This window comes from Capricornis sumatraensis, chromosome 19, assembly GCF_032405125.1.
Source record: "Capricornis sumatraensis isolate serow.1 chromosome 19, serow.2, whole genome shotgun sequence".
Lineage (NCBI taxonomy): Eukaryota > Metazoa > Chordata > Mammalia > Artiodactyla > Bovidae > Capricornis > Capricornis sumatraensis.
The window spans coordinates 61,852,284-61,871,540 of NC_091087.1; the positions used below are offsets into that span (position 1 = coordinate 61,852,284).

Below are 19,257 nucleotides of genomic sequence, written 5' to 3' on the forward strand. Positions count from 1 at the left end.
TTTATTTATCATATAGTGGAGCTTCAGATTATATTAAGCAACTACTGGTAGAACTGCAGAGAAATAAACAAATCCACAATTATAGTTAGAACTCAAACAATCCTCTCTCATTAATTGATAGAACTAGAAGAAAGAAAATCAATAAGGATATAAAAGAATTTCAACTTGACCTGATTGACATTTATAGAACACTTCAGCTAAAACAACAGAATTCCTCTGTTCAAGTCCGAAAGGGTCTTTACTGAGAAAGACTGTGTTCTGAAACATATAACAAGTAATTTAAAAGGTTTCAGATTATGCAAGGTTTGTCCTCTGACCACAGTAGAATTAAATTAGAAGTCAGAAACACATACCTGAAAAATCTCTAAGTATTTGGAAACTAAGTATCATCCTTACTAATCACCCATGGCTCTAAGAATGGAAAATTAGAAGGCATTTTGAATTTAATGAAATTAAAAATTAAACACAATTTGTGGGAAACAGCTAAATTAGAGGAGAATTTATAGCCCTGTAATACCTATATTATAAAAGATGAAAAGTTTTATAACAGTGACCTCAGGTTTCACCTGAAACTGAAATGCAAATGAAGCCCAAAATAAGCAAAGAAAGAAAATAATAAAGAATGTAATGGAAAGCAGTGAAATAGAAAACAAACAATTGGGAATACAAATGAAAATAAAAGCAGTTTCTTGGAGAAGATAAATATAATTGGTAAACCTTTAGTCAGACTGATGAAGAAAGAAAGAAACAAATTGCTACATCAGGAATGAGAGAAGGAATATCACTACTGATCATACAGCTATTAAATAATGAAGGAAAAAATAAGTAATAAAGGAATATGATAAATAGCTTTAGGCCCATAAACTTGACAGCTTAGTGAAATGGACAGATTTTTGGAAAGACACAGTCTACCAAAACTCACTCAAAAAGATGCAGATAATCTGTATTACCCAATATCTCTTGAGGAAATTGAATTTGAATTTCTTTCCCACAAAGATAACTTCATGCTTGGATCATTTCACTAAGGAATTATATCAAACATTTAAGGAATAAATCAATTTTACACAAACTTCTAGAACATCAAAGAAGCTGGTGTGCTTCCTGTCTCATTCTTTGCCATCAGCATTACCCTGACACCAGAACTATGCAGATAAATGTTTCACATGAACTTGAAAAAACGGTCTGCATTCTGGTGTTGGTTGTAGTGTTCTATCAATGTTAAGAAGATCAAGTTGGTTGGTAGTGGTTGAAGGTGTTAAATTTTCTGTATACTTACTGGTTTCTTGTTTACTTTTTCTATCAGTTACTGGGCTTTTAAAATCTCTAAGTATAGTTTAAGCTTTGTATATTCCTTCATAAATTAAGTTGATTTTTTTGGTTGTTGTTGGTTTCTCTTTAGCACTTAAATTTTGTTCAGTGTTTTCTGGCTTGTATATTTCTGACCTGAAGTCTTTTATCGTTGTTATCTTTGTTCTGCTGTATGTAATTTGCCCTTTTTTATATGGCTGTTTTTAAGAAAATTCCCTTTAACAGTCTTTTTAGTAATTTGAAAATGATGTTCCATTTTGTGTTTTTTTGTGGTTATCCCATTTAGGATTTGTTCTTGGATCTGAGAATTTATAGCTTTGATCAAATTTGGAAAAATTTCAGCCACTCTTTCTTAATTTTTCTGCCTTCCTCTCTTGACTACACTTTCTATTATTCATGTTTAGAATCTTGTTGTTTACACATCTGAATGGTAACTGTAACAGCTTTATGCTTATCCAAAAAATGAAAATCTTGAACCAGACATCGGCTAAATAGATTTACTCTTGCTACCTTGAAATCTTGGGTCTTTTCTCCCTATTACCCCCCAATTTATTCAGGGGATTTAAATGCTTAAAAAAGTAACCACTATCAATATTACCAACTAAGGAAACTCAGCTTACATTTTTCAAATGATTAAAAATGGAAACCATCAAGTTTGAAATGTAATGTCTCTATCCCCCTTAAATCTACTCTCTTGTTAGTATTCACCTACCCTTCATCTGTCTCATTAGGTGAGATAACGAAAAAGAAATACGAGTTACATAACCATCTCATCAATGGTTTTCTGCTCTTGGATCACCAACAAAATTATGGCTAGTTATTTAATCTTCCATTTTTGTTTTATTGCTTCCCTCACATCTGCCACTCCTTTCCTTTCTATTCTCTAAAAAGAATATGACATGCTTACTAGTGGAGAAATGTTCCTTTTTATTTACAAAGCATATGCTTAATTTGACTGTCAGTAGTGGTTTTGAATGGTGTTTTGAATCACGAGTAGAACAATGGGAGTAAATAAAACTTTCCATATCTTTTATTTGAGCTTCCTGCATGATAAGGAAGATAGACAGGGTCTCCTCATTGGCAATACTGCAGACTCACAAAAGAAGAAGAAATCTGAGATCCTGTTCCAGTGGAGCCCCATTTAATACATGATTTTGTTGTTTGTTTCTCTTTCCCTTAGGGAGAAGAAAATTGAGGGACTGAACTTTATTAGATGTTTAGCTGCTTTTCATTCTGAAATACTGAACACAAAGTTGCATGAAACAAATTTTGCAGTAGTTCAAGAGGTAAACTTATTTTTCAGCTGAGTTAAGGAGTGTTTGGATAACAAAATATAAACATGCCATATTTACCTGACCTTGAAAAACTGTACTAAATGAAATCAGTAGGCTTGTATGTAAATAACTCATGCCTTACTTTGCAACATTTAAAAAAATTTATAAAATGTTGATTTTTTTTTAAAACATAATATTATACGTATTAAAGCATGTTGCTTTGATAATAAATTTGGCTTTAAGGTCATTATTACTGATTTTCTTTCAGAATTTCAGCAAAATGTACATTTTGGAAATTTTTTTTTTTTAGGTAAAAAATTTACGCTCTGGAGTTTCTCGTGCTGCTGTGGTCTGTTTAAGTGATCTTTTCACTCACCTGAAAAAGAGTATGGATCAAGAACTAGATAATACTGTAAAAGTTTTGTTACAGAAGTCAGGAGAATCAAATACATTTATAAGAGAAGATGTTGACAAGGCATTAAGAGCTATGATCACTAATGTAACTCCTGCACGTGCAGTGGTTTCCCTTATCAACGGAGGACAAAGGTAATGTTCAAAATAATCTGGATATGTCCTTGCACTAAAAATGCAGTTGTTTGTAATCTGGGGTATAAGGGAAAAAAGCAAATTTCAATGTTATTTCAGTCAGAAAACATGTATTAAATAATTCCCTTGTGGTAAAAGTCAGATTAGGTACTGAGCATACAGAAGACAATAATGTTATTTTAATAGGGTTACTAACCTTCATAGATCTGGAGCTAAATAAATGTCAGTGATTATAACTTTTGTTTTTAACTTCTTGGAAGAGATAGCTAATGTAAATAATTTGTCATTTTGGCCTACAACAAGGATGGCTGAGGCTTAGGAGTAATCATTTAACTTTTAAGGTATATCTTTGGAAAATAGTTTATCAGCTCTACTGTAATTGACCATGTTTCCTCTAGCCACTTACACATTGCAGTAAGAAGATGTGCTGCCCAGCATTTATCAGATGTGGTAGAATTTATGGAACCAGAGCGTGTTTTATCTGGAACAAAGGATATGGCTGACCGTATATTACCCGCTGCTGCTAAATTTGCTCAGGACAGCTCACCAGAGACCAGGTAAGTAGCTGCTAAAAATATTGTTGAGTCTCTTATTTACTACAAGGGCTTAAATGTAGAAACAAAGGTTGAATAAGAATGAACATTTTTCTAAATGGAAAAGTGGGACCCCCACAGATTGGTTCTGGGGGATGATCTGTTTTGACTGATTTGTAAATGATCTTGAGGGCGTGCACAGTGAATTCTCCAAATTTACAGATGACACTACATACTTCTGGGTTAAGTAAGATGCCATGTCCCAGGGATGATCTGCATGAAAACCGTACAAGACTATATAAGTGGGCAGAAAAGTGGCAGAAGAAATTCACTGTGGGTAAATATAAGGTAAATGCATTTAGGGGAAAATGATGTATTTCCAAGCAGTCAGGAAGAATACAGGAAGCAAACTGAATAACATGAGATATGTGCACTTAGAAAATTCCATGAATTCTTGAGTGCTGTCTTGTACTCAAAGAACAATTTTATGAAGGTTAAGAATGGTCAGGGAAGGATAACAGAATAATTAAGAAATGGATGGTACTATAGCTGTAATGCTGACAGAAGTTTGGATGTAATCAGAAGCTTAGGTTCAATTCCTAGCTCGAGCCACTGTCAGCCCTTAGCAAGTTACTTAACCTCTGTTAGCTTCTGTTTCATCATCTATAAAATTAGTAAGATTTGACTAGATGTTTATAATGTCCCATACAGAATCTAAAAATTATGGCAGTTATATGTGAACTCAGATTAAAGGGAGAAGGTAGGACCTTGACTTTGTGGAGACCAAAAGGTAAAGGACATCAAACTTCTAACATTTTAAGACAGAGATGTTCATTACTTTAAGTATCTACAGTTAAGCTTGTGGAAATCATGTCAAAAAAAATTATAGAAACTAAATATATTCATTTAATATTCCTGCATAACAAATAACCACAAACATAGTGATTTAAGGCAACATAGGCTCTTCTAGCTTGCCATTTTTAGGTTAGAAGTCTGGCATGCTCAATTGGGTTCTCTGCTTAGGGTTTCATAAGGCTGATATCAAGGTGGTAACAGTGCAGGGCTCTTGGACTATAGAAGAATCTGCTTGCAAACTCACCTTGTTGACTGAATGCAGTTTCTTGTGATTATTGGACAGAGGTTACCATTTCCTTGCTGGCCCTCAGCCGGGATCTTTTCTCAGCTCCTTTATGTCCACCTGAATTCCTTCTCATGCAACCCACCTCCATCTTCAAGCCAGCAGTAACAAGGCAAATCCCTCTCATGCTTGGAATTTGTTTGACTTCTTTTTCTTCTACCAGCTACAGAAAGCTCTGTGCATTTAAAGGCTCATGTGATTCACTTAGGTCCACCCAGATCATCTCCCTATCTTAAAATCAGCTGTACCATTAAATATAACATAATCCTGGAAGTTACATCTTGTATATTCACAAATTGTAGGAATTAGAGCCGGATATCTCTGGGGTAGCCATTTTAGAAGTTGTGCAGCTGCTGCTGCTAAGTCGCTTCAGTTGTGTCCGACTCTGTGCGACCCCATAGACGGCAGCCCAACAGGCTCCCCCATCCCTGGGATTCTCTAGGCAAGAATACTGGAGTGGGTTGCTGTTTCCTTCTCCAATGCGTGAAAGTGAAAAATAGCACAGTAAAGCTCAAAACAGTTTAGGAGGGTTGGATCGTAATAGACCAGTTAGAAACAAAATAAAGTTTACAATAGTTGTTTTTTGTACATTTTAACTTTTCCTTAATGGCATAGTAATTCTTCTAATCCATTTTGTCATTTCTTAGATTCTTATTTAAAGTTTTAAAATTACAGAATAATGACAACTTTCCAGTTACAGTGTTTCTTACATTTTTTGTCTTTTGCTTGCTCATTTGTTTGTTTTAGCCATTCGCGTATCATTACAGTCTATGGTAGACCTACAGTCCTTACCATTCTGGGATAAAAGTTAGAGTCAGCTTTGAAACTATAACTAATTAGGAGCTATTTATCTAGGTGTTTGCCTTATTCTGGTTGTGGGGCAAGAAAACTAATTTTTATTCTCTGATACTACCTCCCTTTCTGTAATTTCATTACATTTGAACAAATCTAGTTGATATAAATGATTCTGAGATCATCTTATATATCTCCCCCACAAAAGCTTTGCCTTCTCTGGTTCTTCTAGTGTCATACATTCCAAGTTGTAGGTAAAGGTATAATTTTAATTATTTTAGGGTCAAGTCTCCAGGAAGAAGAAGCATACAGTTTTATGAGGTAATATAAGACCCCCCTGTCCAAAAATAATCTCCAGTATGCACTTCCACTGCATCATTTACCATTATAATGATATCCTGGCTTAGGGTATTATCCCAAAAGAATTATGTTAAAACTAATGTAGCATTTTTAAAAAACCTAGTTTTGGAGAACATTAGACATTTCATTAATGTATCAGCCACGATTTACCAGCTAACTTTGGATGTAGTTTAGATAGCAAAGAATAGGTTTTTGAAGAATTGAAGCCTGGGTAAGTTTTGGCAGGAAGAGGAAAAGAGAGAGAGTCAGAAATACAGAATCTTGGGTTGACTTAGGCCAGAACATCTGGCCAGCCTGTGAGCAGCAAAAGGTCACCAGACAAGGAAGTCAGAACAAAGACAAACACTTCTTTTAATTCACAGTTCTGCCAAATGCCAGTCTTTATATGGACCCTTGGGTGCCTGAAAAAGTCATAGCTTTGACTCTCCTTTACATATAGCTAAAAGATTTGAAGCTATGTTTTTTTAAAAGGTGGGTGGCAGGAGAATGCTGTACTCTCTAATCCAGTTAGTGCAACTGTATTTCAGTGGCTTATTCAATACAGGGATGATAATCTTGATGTTGATAGGTTTTTTTTTTCTACTGGGGGAAAAAATTAAATCTAAGGACAGAAACTTAAGCTTGTTAAGATTTATAGAATTATTTCACATATTAAATATCCATAGGTATTATGGTCGAAAGATGCTTTTCCTCATGATGTGTCATCCTAACTTTGATAAAATGCTTGAAAAGTATGTGCCATCTAAAGATTTGCCATATATTAAGGAATCTGTTAAAAGCTTACGGCAAAAGGTATGTACAAGAAATTTATTTTATAACACAACTTTAAAAGCAATGTTCATTTGCTGAGGAAGGTAAAGGATAGAAATAATTACTTCTTTGATTATTTCTGTTAGCCATTCAGAATAGATCTACAGTAGCATTTCAACAACTGCAGTACTGAAGAGACATTCATAGTGTCAGTAAATGTTTATTGAATAGAAGGTTGATATTTGGTAGAATGTAGTAGTGTGGCTTATTAGAATTACAAGACTTGTGTTTGAATCACAACTTGAGAAGTAGCAATTATATAATCTTACACATATCATTTATTTATTATTTTTTATAAAATGAGGATAATGTTTATTACACTTAGTTGGTACTTTATTTACCTTGTACGTTACACTGTTAGAGCGTCTACCACGTTGTTGATAAAGGAGTTCCTTGAGGGGAAGCCCCATGTCTTATATATCCTTGTAGATACTGAGTATTCAAAAATGTCTGTAAAAGAGTAACTGAGGGACTGTCAAGTGAAATGAAATGTGAAAAGTGCCTTATAAAGTAACCCAAGGGTTGGTAATGTAATTTTTCTTACCTTTGAGTTTCTTAACTATAAAAGAGTGATCAATTTATAATTATCCACTCTATATTGCTAAAGATTATAAACTTTCTGAATGGGTTGATCGTGTTCCTCCCAAAACAAAGGGCTTTTATTTTTTGTTTTGTTTTTTGTATTTGCTATTTTTCCTTAGTTTTTTGTTTCGTTTTTGTTGTATTATTTTTTATTTTTCTTAAGGACAAAAGACAGGGGTGGGGGAGTCTATCAAAAGTAATATTAGGCCAGAGCCCTTTTCAAAAGTGTAAAGTCAACCTTTCTAAAAGAAAAAATTGATTCTTGGGCTTCCCTGGTGGCTCAGTAATAAAGAATCCACCTACCAATGTAGGTGGTTACTTTGCCAACAAAGGTCCATCTAGTTAAGGCTATGGTTTTTCCAGTGGTCATGTATGGATGTGAGAGTTGGACTGTGAAGAAAGCTGAGTGCCGAAGAATTGATGCTTTTGAACTATGGTGTTGGAGAAGACTCTTGAGAGTCCCTTGGACTGCAAGGAGATCGGCCCTGGGATTTCTTTGGAGGGAATGATGCTGAAGCTGAAACTCCAGTACTTTGGCCACCTCATGCAAAGAGTTGACTCCTTGGAAAAGACTCTGATGCTGGGAGGGATTGGAGGCAGGAGAAGAAGGGGATGACAGAGGATGAGATGGCTGGATGGCATCACTGGCTAGATGGACGTGAGTCTGAGTGAACTCTGGGAGTTAGTGATGGACAGGGAGGCCTGGCGTGCTGCGATTCATGGGGTTGCAAGGAGTTGGACACGACTGAGCGACTGAACTGAACTGAACTGAACCAACGTAGGAAACAAGGTTCAATCCCTGATCCAATCTGGGACAATCCCACATGCCACAGAGCAACTCAGCCCAGGCTCACAAGCCCAAGCGTCACAACCATTGAGCCTGTGCTCTAGAGCCCAGGAGCTGCGAATACTGAGCCTACCTGCCGCAACTACTGAAGCCCACTTGCCTAGAGCCTGTGCTCCACAGCAGGAGAATCCACCACAGTGAGAAGCCTGTACGTTGCAACTAGAGAGCAGCCCCTACTCACCACAACTAGAGAACAGCCCAAGGAGTGTTGATGACCAAGCACAGCCAAAAAATAAATAAATAAATAAAATTATATACGTATAAAGAAAATCAGTTCTTTTTAGCATTGGGAACACAACAAGAATAAAATTCCCTGCACATTTTGTTACCTATAAGGTAATGGAAATGAATGGAGTTGACTTCCTTTTAAGATGGGAAAACAAATAGACCTACTTTTCATATAATTGTTGTTTAGTCAAGTGATGGTCAACTCTTTTGCAACCCCATGGACTGTAGTCCACCAAGCTCCTCTGTCCATGGGATTTCCCAGGCAGAAATACTGGAGTGGGTTGCCATTTCCTTCTCCGGAGGACCTTCCCGACACAGGGGTCAAACTTGTGACTCCTGCATTGGCAAGTGGATTCTTTACCACTGAGCCACCAGGGAAGCCCCTTTCATGTAGTTACCCACTCAACATATATTTTTGTTTAGCAAAAGAAAAAATGTAGTCTATTTACGTATTAATTTTTGCAAAAATGTGCTTAGTTTAATGATGTGGAATTTTTCTGTGGTAATTTATGTTGTTCCTCTCTGGTCAACTTAGGTAAAAGATTGATTTTTGAAGGGATACTACTTCAAATATGTGTGGTGATATACAATTTAGAGCATTTTTTCTTCTATTGGTATGGGATTTCAGCTTAATTCATATAGAATTTATCAAATTAACCGTGTAAAAAATTATCTTACTAAAATGAGGCTGATTATATCTGTGTGTTATTTCAAGTACAAGTATCAGAAAAAAATAAATTTTAAATAATTCTTATTTAAATGTTTATTCTCATACTAGTATTACATAGGAAGTCATTGTTTATATGATGTATTCATATTTTCTATATAAATTCATGATTTCTATATAGATTTTAAGCTTTAAGAAGAGTAGTTATAAAATATAGATATGACGTTTTGCATTTTAAACAGCTTTACCAGGTCAATATCACTTGCTAGTGCTGGGCACATATTTTGTTAATTTACTACTAATTACAAGGTAATTTAAATATCTGATACCCTTTAAAGCATAAATATAGCAGATTATTAAAATGCATTCAGTCATAAGAGATCAGCAATGACTGCTATGAAAATTACATTGTCCAAGTTAATTTCACTTTTATTAGTTTTAAGACTTTTATTGCACTGCCTCTCTTTACTTACAGGGTTTGGGAGAGATACCACTAGATACTCCTTCAGCAAAAGGAAGACGATCTCATACCGGCAGTGTTGGAAATACAAGGTCATCATCTGTTTCTAGGGATGCTTTCAATTCAGCTGAAAGGTAGCATCATTACTTCCTCCTGATGATAGTCTCATTTGAATATTTTCATGAATTATTCCAGGGGTGTTTGTCAAAATTTAATCAAGTTTTGGAAGTTGGTAAGGACTTAGAAAATATGAGATAATTTGATTTAACAAGCCAATTATTTATTCACAGCACCTTGCTTTTATGTGAACTAAACTTTAGTAAAACTTTAGTGTTATTGAACTTGTCAATATTAGGCCTGTCTTGGACAACTCTTTAATTTTTTTCAATTTATAGCCTCTACTTCCCCCCTTGATTATAAAAGTAATACATAGTTATGGTTAAGGGAGCAAAAAAACTGTATGAAATACAAGCATTAAAAGAGTATAACCAATCACCTGTAATAACCATCAACCAGAAAAAGAAATAATCATAAAATTTTTTAAAATATAATTATATATGTAATGGTGTAACCTGTTTAAACTATTAGGCAGTATTTAATAGATTGATTATATAGTTTTAAAAAATCTTTCAGAAGTATTATCTCTTTGGTATGTTTTAAAATATGTTTTAAACATTACTTTAAAAATTATATGAGTAGATGCATAGGTATCTTTCATATTTTCTGTGTTTGTATATCTTTGAATAATAAATTTTATAAAAAATAAAAATCCATAGAGTTTTGGAGCCTTGCTCTTCAAAGTATAGTTCACAGAGGAGAGTACTATATGCCCTGAATATAATGCTACTATATGTTATATATAAAAGTTAAGAGAGTATGTCCTGAGTCCTGAAAACAAATAAAAGTTATTTATTAAAATTTTTTCCTGTTTCTTTAATTTTGCAGCTATATGAGATAATGGATGTTCACTAAAGTTACTGTGATAATCACTTCATGAAATATGTAAATCAAGTGTTTGTATACCTTAGACTTTACACAGTGCCATATTTCAGTTATATCTCAATAAAACTGGAAGAAAAAAAGTGTAGGAGAAACAAAGACTTGCTTAGACAAAAAATGAGGCAATTTGTTGCCATTATATTTTCTTTGCAAGAAATGTTAAAACAGTTCTTTAGAGAGAAATAAAATACTATAGGAACTAGGTTGCTTCCAGAACAGAGATAGAAAGTTCAGCTTGAGAGGTTCGCCTTTAGCTAGCATAGGGTAACTAGGATTTCAGGAGGATTCCCCACCATTCTCTAACTGATAAGAGTAGTTTACTGTGCCTCTGTTATTTGGGCAAACGGTGTGAAGAACTCCTTTCTTCCTGGAAGTTGGGAATTTTGGTATGTCACAGGCAAAGGACCAATCATGAACAACTCCCCATTAAAAATCCTGGGTACTGCACCTCGAAGCTTCTTTGGTAGACAACATTTGACATGTATTGTCACAGTTTGTTGCTGGAGGAATTAAGTTTATACTGTGTGACTCCCCTGAAAAGGACCCTTGGAGGCTTGCATCTAGTTTCTTCCAGACTTTGACCCCATGTACCTTTTCCCTTTGCTGATTTTGCTTTATATCCTTCTACTATAATAAATCTTAACCATGAGTAAAACTACATGCTGAATCTATGCGTCCTCCCAGCAAATTACCAAACCCAACAGAAATATTAGGGACCCCCAACACAAGTATTGTGGCTATGGGTTATTTTGTGAATGTTTTAAAAGTGAATACATGATAATTATTTATTATGTTTGTGTTTTACCTTTGTTTCACTTTAGAGAGGTAACTGAAATTCGTGAAATCACCAGAAAATCAGTTCCCCGAAATTCCTTAGAAAGTGCTGAGTACATTAAAGTCATAACAGGTTTATTAAATGCGAAAGATTTTCGTGATCGTATTAATGGGATTAAGCAGCTTTTATCAGATACAGAAAACAATCAAGAGCTTGTTGTTGGAAACATTGTGAAGGTATGAACCGTCAAAATTAATTTTTATATTCAATCCATAGTTAATAAAGTTCTTCAGCATAATAATTGCCTTATTTCTTAATATTACATATATATATATATTATTTTAAAGTGTTAAAACTTACAGAAAAGTTTTGACTCCTCCCACTAGATGGTGACTCCTTGAAAGCTTTATAATCTCAGAGTTCTCAGAACCTGGCAGTCTGTAAATATGTATATTGAGTAAGAGAGGCCCTTGGTAGCCTGATGGTTAGGATTCTAGACCTTCACTCATAACCCAGGTTCAGTCCCTGGTTGGGGAACTATGATCCCCAAAAGCCATGCAGTGGGGCCAAAAAAAAAAAAGAATTGAGCGAATCAATCAGTATTTTAAAAACCAGGGCATTTAAGAGACTTGATATTCAGTTTAGTTCAGTCGCTCAGTTCTGTCCAACTCTCTGCAACCCCATGGACTGCAGCACTCCAGGCTTCCCTGTCCATCACCAACTCCCAGAGCTTGCTCAAACTCATGTCCATCGAGTCGATGATGCCATCCAACCATCTCATCCTCTGTTGTCCCCTTCTCTTCCTGCCTTCCATCTTTCCCAGCATCAGGGTCTTTTCCAGTGAGTCAGTTCTCTGCATCAGGTGGCCAGAGTATTGACGTTTCAGCTTCAGCATCAGTCCTTCCAATGAATATTCAGGACTGAGTTCCTTTAGATTGACTAGTTGGATCTCAAGAGTCTTCTCCAACACCACAGTTCAAAAGCATCAATTCTTCGGCGCTCAGCTTTCTTTATGGTCCAACTCTCACATCCATACATGACTACTGGGAAAATCATAGCTTTGATTAGATGGACCTTTGTCAGCAAAGTAATGTCTCTGCTTTTTAATAAGCTCTCTAGCTTGGTCATAGCTTTTCTTCCAAGGAACAAGCATCTTTTAATTTCATGGTTGCAGTCACCATCTGCAGTAATTTTGGAACCCCCCAAAATAAAGTCTCACTGTTTCTATTGTTTACTCATCTATTTGCCATGAAGTGATGGGACCGAATGCCATGATCTTGTTTTTTGCGTGTTGAGTTTTAGCCAGCTTTTTCATGCTCCTCTTTCACCTTCATCAAGAGTCTCTTTAGTTCCTTTTCACTTTCTGCCTTTTAGGGTGGTATCATCTGCATATCTGAGGTTATTGATATTTCTCCCAGCAATCTTGATTCCAACTTGTGCTTCATCCAGCCTGACTTGATATTACTTAGGAATAAATAATGAAAGTTTCATATGTAAATTAGAAATCTGCTTGTGCTAATTTTATATATTATGTTAATATGTATTTATAAATATGCATTTATATTTTATAACTTATATGGGAAGACTAGAAGCAATAGAAAGGGAAGCAGTAATAAATGTTAGTGGTGCCAGAGCATAGATTACTTATACTTCCTCAGAATTTGGTTCAGTCGATTCCATTAGTAATTTAGTCATTAAATTCTACTAGTAACCTACTCCATTATTCTTGCCTGTAGAGTTCCATGGACTGAGAAGCCTAGCAAGCTACAGCCCATGGGGTTGCAAAGAGTCGGACATGACTGAGTGCCTAACACTAACACTTATATATGATGTATATCATGGATTATTAGTTAATAGTCACATTCTCATAGAATAGCTCTTTCCTCACCTGACATAGTTAAATTGCTCAACATTTACTTCATTATATCTTGAATTTACAAAAGCTAAGAATTAGAAGAGGGAGTCTCTATTGTTTAAGTACTCAGATTAAGAGGTAATAATAAAAACTTAAATCTGAAACTAGGTCAAATCTCTAGTAAAACCTACACGTCTACTTCTGTTACAAATAGAGATAAGAATAGAAACCTTTAAGTTCTTAAAGTTAGCTAAACTAACCTACACTTTCAGAAAACAGCATTTTTTATTGAACCAAATTTCTCAACCTTAATTTAGTAGGATCTCTTTTTAGGTGGATTTTGAAGGCTTCTTTTCTTGCTGTAAGAAGATTGGACACTAACATCCAAATTTTTATGAAGTTCCTGTTGTCTCAGTCCAAGTTAAATGAGATGTGTGTGTGTGTGTGTTTTAAATAGTATGTCTATGCTTTAGTAGGATGAAAACTATGAAATGCCGTTAGGAATTTAAATATAATAGATATCAACATTATTTCACTTTAATTTACCAATTTACTTTCAGATCTTTGATGCTTTTAAATCTCGGCTTCATGATTCCAATAGTAAAGTAAACCTGGTGGCTCTAGAAACAATGCACAAAATGATTCCTTTGCTTAGAGACAACTTATCTCCTATAATCAACATGCTAATCCCAGCAATAGTAGATAACAATCTGAATTCCAAGAATCCAGGCATCTATGCTGCTGCCACCAATGTTGTTCAGGCACTGAGTCAGCACGTAGGTAAGAAATCTTACTTTGGCATTCAGATTATTTTGGCTTTACTTTTGTGCTTTCTCATTCTACACATTTTCTAAAATGCCAAAATCCTAGCTATTCAGTTTTTGTCACTTAATGTTGTGATAAATTTTTTAAAATTTGCTCAGTAGCAGTTTTAATTATTTTTAGTGATTAAATACCATGCCATTAAACTGACTTTCTCTACCTTTAATTTTAACTTTTCAGTTATTTTTCTACCTCAACATCACATCTGATACAAAGTGAACTCAAAATTGATCATAGATTTAAATGCAAGATTTAACTGTATAACTTATAGAATATATGAGAAAATCCTTAGAACTTAGGCCTGGTGAAGAGTTGTTAGCATGGCATTAAAAGTATGATCTATATAAAGTCCATAAATTGAACTTCATCAAAATTTAAAACATTTCCTTTGCATCCCATTTCTGTAACATAGTGGTTATTACGTTTACTTCACATTTACTTTGCAAAAGACTGTTTTTAGATCAAAATATTTATTTTTGTGTTACAAAAATAAGTCCAAATAGATAGTGAAATAAATATAGTTTTTAAGAGAATCCCATCCTGGACTCTCTTTTCTAGAATTTAGTAAACAATTCAAGTTTAGGTTGCTTCAGCACCTGTTTAGGATGCTATGAAGTCTCCATCCTAGAACCATGGTCCTGTAGTTTAGCTTGTAACTAACTGGACAAGTCGTCCTCTATGATGCCACCATTCCAGCCATCCTTCCAGACAAACTACAGATTTGCAGAAAATATTTGCAAACCATGTATCTGATACATATGCTTATCTAGAATATATAAGGGGGTTCCCTGGTAGCTCAGCTGATAAAAAAAAAATCCACCTGCCATGCAGGAGACCCCAGCTCGATTCCTGGGTCAGGAAGATCCCTAGAGAAGGAAATGGCTACCCACTCCTGTATTCTTGCCTGGAGAATTCCATGGACAGAGGAGCATGGCAGGCTACAGTCCATGGAGTCACAAAGAGTTGGACACAGCTGAGCAACTTTGACTTTCAGAATATATAAAGAACTTGTGGGAATTGCTGGCACTTCCACTGCAAGGAGTCCAGATTTGATCCCTGGTCGGGAAACTAAGATCCCACAAGCCACATAGTGCAGCTAAGAGAAAGAGAGAGAAAGAAAGAATTCTTAAAACTCAACATCAAAAAAAAAAAAAAAAAACATAAAACCCTATTTAGAAAATGGGCAAAGGACATGAAGGCAACATTTATATGGATGGAAAATAAACACATGAAAAGATGTGTAACATTACCAGTCACTAAGAAAATATAAATACAAATTAAAATCATGATCATTATACAAGTGTGTTAGTCTTTTTGGGTAGTTATAACAAACTACCATAGCTTGGATGACCTAAAAACAACACATACTTATTTCTCACAGTTCTTGAAGCCTGGGAAATCCATGATCAAAGCATCAACAGATTTGTTGTTGGGTGAGGGCCCTCTTCCTGGTTTATAAGTGGCCATCTTCTGGCTGTGTTCTCACATGGTGGAAGGGACGGGAGCTCTTAGAGCCTCTTTTATGAAGGCAGTAATCTCATTGATGAAGGCTCCACCTTCGTAACCTTATTTCCTCCCCTAAATCCCCATTTTCAAGCACCATCACACTGGGAATTGGGTTTCAAGGTATAAGTTTGGGTGAGGCATGCAAACATTCAGTTCATAGCAAGTATTAGAACAGCTAAAATTAAACATAGTGACACCACCAAATGCTAACAAGGTGCAGAGAAACTGGATCTGATACATTGCTGGTGAGAATGTAAATAAAAAATCATAGCCACTTTAGAAAATTGTTTGGCTATTTCTTAAAAAAACTAAGCATGCACTTACCTATCAGTTGTTTTCCTAGGCCTTTATTCCAGAGCAGTGAAGTCTTATGTTCATGCAAAAACCTGTACATAATTGTTCATAGCAGCTCTGTTTGTAATAGCCCCAGACTGTCAATTGCCTAAGTATAATTCAGTGGGTTAATGGTGAAAAAACTTGATATATCCATACCATAAAATACTTAGCAGTAGAAAGGAATGGGTTATGGACACATGCAACAGTTTGGATGGATCTCAAGGTCATTATACTGAGAGAAAAAAGCCAACCCCAAAAGGTCGCCTGCTATAGGATTCCATGTGTATAACTTTTTCAAAATGACAAATTTGCAGAGATGGAAAGCAAATTAGTGGCTATCAGGGTTTAACAGCAGTTTAGAAGGAGTCAGTATATGTAAAGCTATAGGTCTTTGTGGTGATACAATAGTTCTGTATCTTAACTGTAGTGATAGTTTCACAGATCTGCACATGTGATAAAATGGTATAGAACTATATACACATGCTGTACTAATGCCAAATTCCTTGTTTTGATGTATACTATAATTATGAAAGATGTAATTTGGGTGAAAGTACACAAGGCCTCTCTGTACTATCTTTGATATTTCCTGTGAAACTATAAAATTAAAAATTTGAAAAAAATCAATGAAGGTAAAAACTATCCCAAAATTTAAATTCTTTATTTCTTTTTCTTTTTTTTTGATAAACCTGTATACTATCATTTGGAATAAGATGCCTAGGAGATAAGTAGTTCTTTTTCTTTTTTATACCATATAATGGCTCCTTTAATATTCTTTGAGGTATTTTTACTTTTTATTTGCTTTAAGAATATTATTGTATTAAGGTTTTATAGTGAATTTTTTAAATTTTTAAACTGTAGATTAAATCTTTCTAACACATTTCATTCATTTACATGATTTTTTTCCTTTCAGTCCTACGGAATGGAAAATAAATAAGATCTTTATAACTGTTTAAAAATGTGTCTCTGTGTTATTCTTTTTGTTTAGATAATTACTTACTTCTACAGCCATTTTGCACAAAAGCCCAGTTTTTAAATGGAAAGGCAAAACAGGATATGACTGAAAAGCTTGCTGGTAAAAATTTTTAAATTGTTATTTCTTAAATAGTTGATTGATTAAGGTTACACTGATGGGCATTTCAACTCAATTTTAGGATAGCTACCAAGCTCAATATCATTATCTATGAAGTAGAAATAAATTGTATAATGATCTGTAAAAAGACCTTTTAAGACTTTTACCCCAAAAATTTTCTTCAAAAGAATTTTGTTCCTTTTCCCCCCCAGTAAAAAAGTCTTGTTATGAGAAATAAACAGGATCAATAAAAGATATTAAAATCAAATATTGGTACATATAGAAAACTGCTGTTTCAAATTGTGTTTAATGAAAGGTCCAGGAGTTTAAAATGTGTATGTCTTGATAAAACTACATTTGGAAAACACTGAGATGAATTTTTGGTTTGATTTCTGTTTTTACTACTTTTGCCTGTCATATATAGATTTCTAATACTTGAAGATCCCAATCTTTGGGAGCAAAGTTTCTGGCCTTAATTTTTTTAAGATGCTGAATATTTTAGCTCAAATGTCAGGAAAGAAGCCTAGTTTATTTTATATGCTTTTTAATTGTCAGAACTTGAATTTGTTTGGGTTTCTTTTAAAAAAAAAAAAAAACCTCACTGTTTACTATTTTTGTGTTTCAGATATTGTTATGGAACTTTATCAAAGGAAGCCCCATGCAACAGAACAGAAAGTGTTGGTTGTTTTATGGCATCTCTTAGGGAACATGACAAATAGTGGCTCTTTGCCTGGAGCTGGAGGAAATATACGAACAGCCACAGCTAAATTATCAAAAGCACTTTTTACACAGATGGGTCAGAATCTGTTAAATCAGGCTGCATCTCAACCATCACATATAAAAAAGAGTTTAGAAGAATTGCTTGATATGACAATTTAAAATGAATTATGAGTCTTTGATGAAATATGATGAACAAAACTGTTTACATGATAACAAATGGAAGTTTGTTAAAGTTAGGTTTTCAGTGCCTGTGCTTCTCATCCAGTAATTAAGTCAATAACTATTTTTATTTGCAGCCTATGAGTACACATCTGTCCTACATCAACCCTATCACTTGTACCCATCACACAAAAATCTAAAATAATATAATCTAATGCTCATGAAATCTGAGGCATGTGGAGTGAATCCAATTTAATATTTTTGAGAAAAGTCCCACTTATTTGCACTATTCTGTAGAAACTGCAATTTGTTGCCCTATATGTACAATTAGACTTTTAATTAAAAATATACTTTTTGTTATGTAATCATGTTTTGCTATGTCTCATTACTCAGCCTTGTTTAATGAAGTGGAAGAAAAGTCATTGAACTATGTTATCACAAACTATGTTTTATGTGCTATTTGTGAAAAACATGTATTTCTGAAATCAGTCTGCTAATATGATTGTGCAGTATTAGCTTGCTTTTGCTGCTGTGTTAAGTGAAATATTTGCTTACCAGTTGGGTTTAATCATCTACATAATTGTGAAATTTTACAAGTTATAATAAAGCATGATGACCAAAGTTTTAGAAAACATTTAAACATTAAATGCACATTTAAGAAAACGTGTTGAATGTAACTTCCCTATTTTTGTGTGCAAACGCTAAATTTTTATGTCTATATGTCCTGACATTTATAAAGGTGTTATTTTGCTGCCCAGTTGTATAATTCTCAAGTATAGTGCCAGGTCTTCTCTAGCTTTTCTCAGAATTCTTGGGCTACAAGTACTGTATGCATCTTAAAAAAGAAAAGGAATGTTATATAATAAAAGGATTTATTTCTGTAGATGTGTGAGAGGTGTCCTATTTTTCCAACTTCAATGTATATTAAAATGGGAAATATATATATATCAGGTATTGACCTCTACGGGTATTGACCTATCACTTTCACCTGTTATACTTGATGCAGTTTTGACCTATCTCTATTGACCTAACAGTAGACCTGGGTTATAGTTATAGTTTTACAGAAAATTATCTCTATGAACTTGCGCAAGCCACTTGCCAGATACAGGCCTCGGTTTTCTCATCTGTGACCTGTGAAGACTAGACTAGATGATTTTTAAGGTTCCATTTTGCTCTAAAATTCTGTGATTCTATGTTGTAGTTTACTCTAAGATCACTTTATTACAATTGTAGACTGTCTTCATTCTTTTTCACTTCTTGTGTCATTAACAAATGTATACATTTGTAATGTGTTTGGCTACTTTTTAAATTGTGGTTCTTTGTATTAATCTGTAATTTCTGAGCGCAACAGTAAAAAAAAAAAGATTGAAGCTAATCTGAAAGGAGAGTAAAGATGTGGCTACTTTTCCTGTATTTATATACACATTTATAATTACATACATCTAAAATTCATTTTCTTCTAAATGTATTG

At 34.4% G+C, this 19,257-nt stretch overlaps 1 protein-coding gene across 2 annotated transcripts in view; it reads left to right on the top strand.

Moving 5' to 3' along the window:
• Positions 1 to 18,527, top strand: part of TOGARAM1 (TOG array regulator of axonemal microtubules 1) — a 74,065-nt gene extending 55,538 nt beyond the window's left edge. Inside the window, exons 12-20 of one of the 2 annotated variants that reach the window (XM_068991336.1) lie at positions 2,489 to 2,594; positions 2,893 to 3,128; positions 3,527 to 3,685; positions 6,617 to 6,743; positions 9,561 to 9,679; positions 11,366 to 11,555; positions 13,735 to 13,954; positions 16,824 to 16,910; positions 17,533 to 18,527. In XM_068991336.1, the coding sequence (XP_068847437.1) occupies positions 2,489 to 2,594; positions 2,893 to 3,128; positions 3,527 to 3,685; positions 6,617 to 6,743; positions 9,561 to 9,679; positions 11,366 to 11,555; positions 13,735 to 13,954; positions 16,824 to 16,910; positions 17,533 to 17,786 (1,498 nt within the window). In that variant the 3' untranslated portion in view covers positions 17,787 to 18,527. The remainder of the gene's footprint in view (positions 1 to 2,488; positions 2,595 to 2,892; positions 3,129 to 3,526; positions 3,686 to 6,616; positions 6,744 to 9,560; positions 9,680 to 11,365; positions 11,556 to 13,734; positions 13,955 to 16,823; positions 16,911 to 17,532) is intronic. The other variant, XM_068991337.1, reaches the window with a different exon arrangement.
• Positions 18,528 to 19,257: the final 730 nt, after the last annotated feature.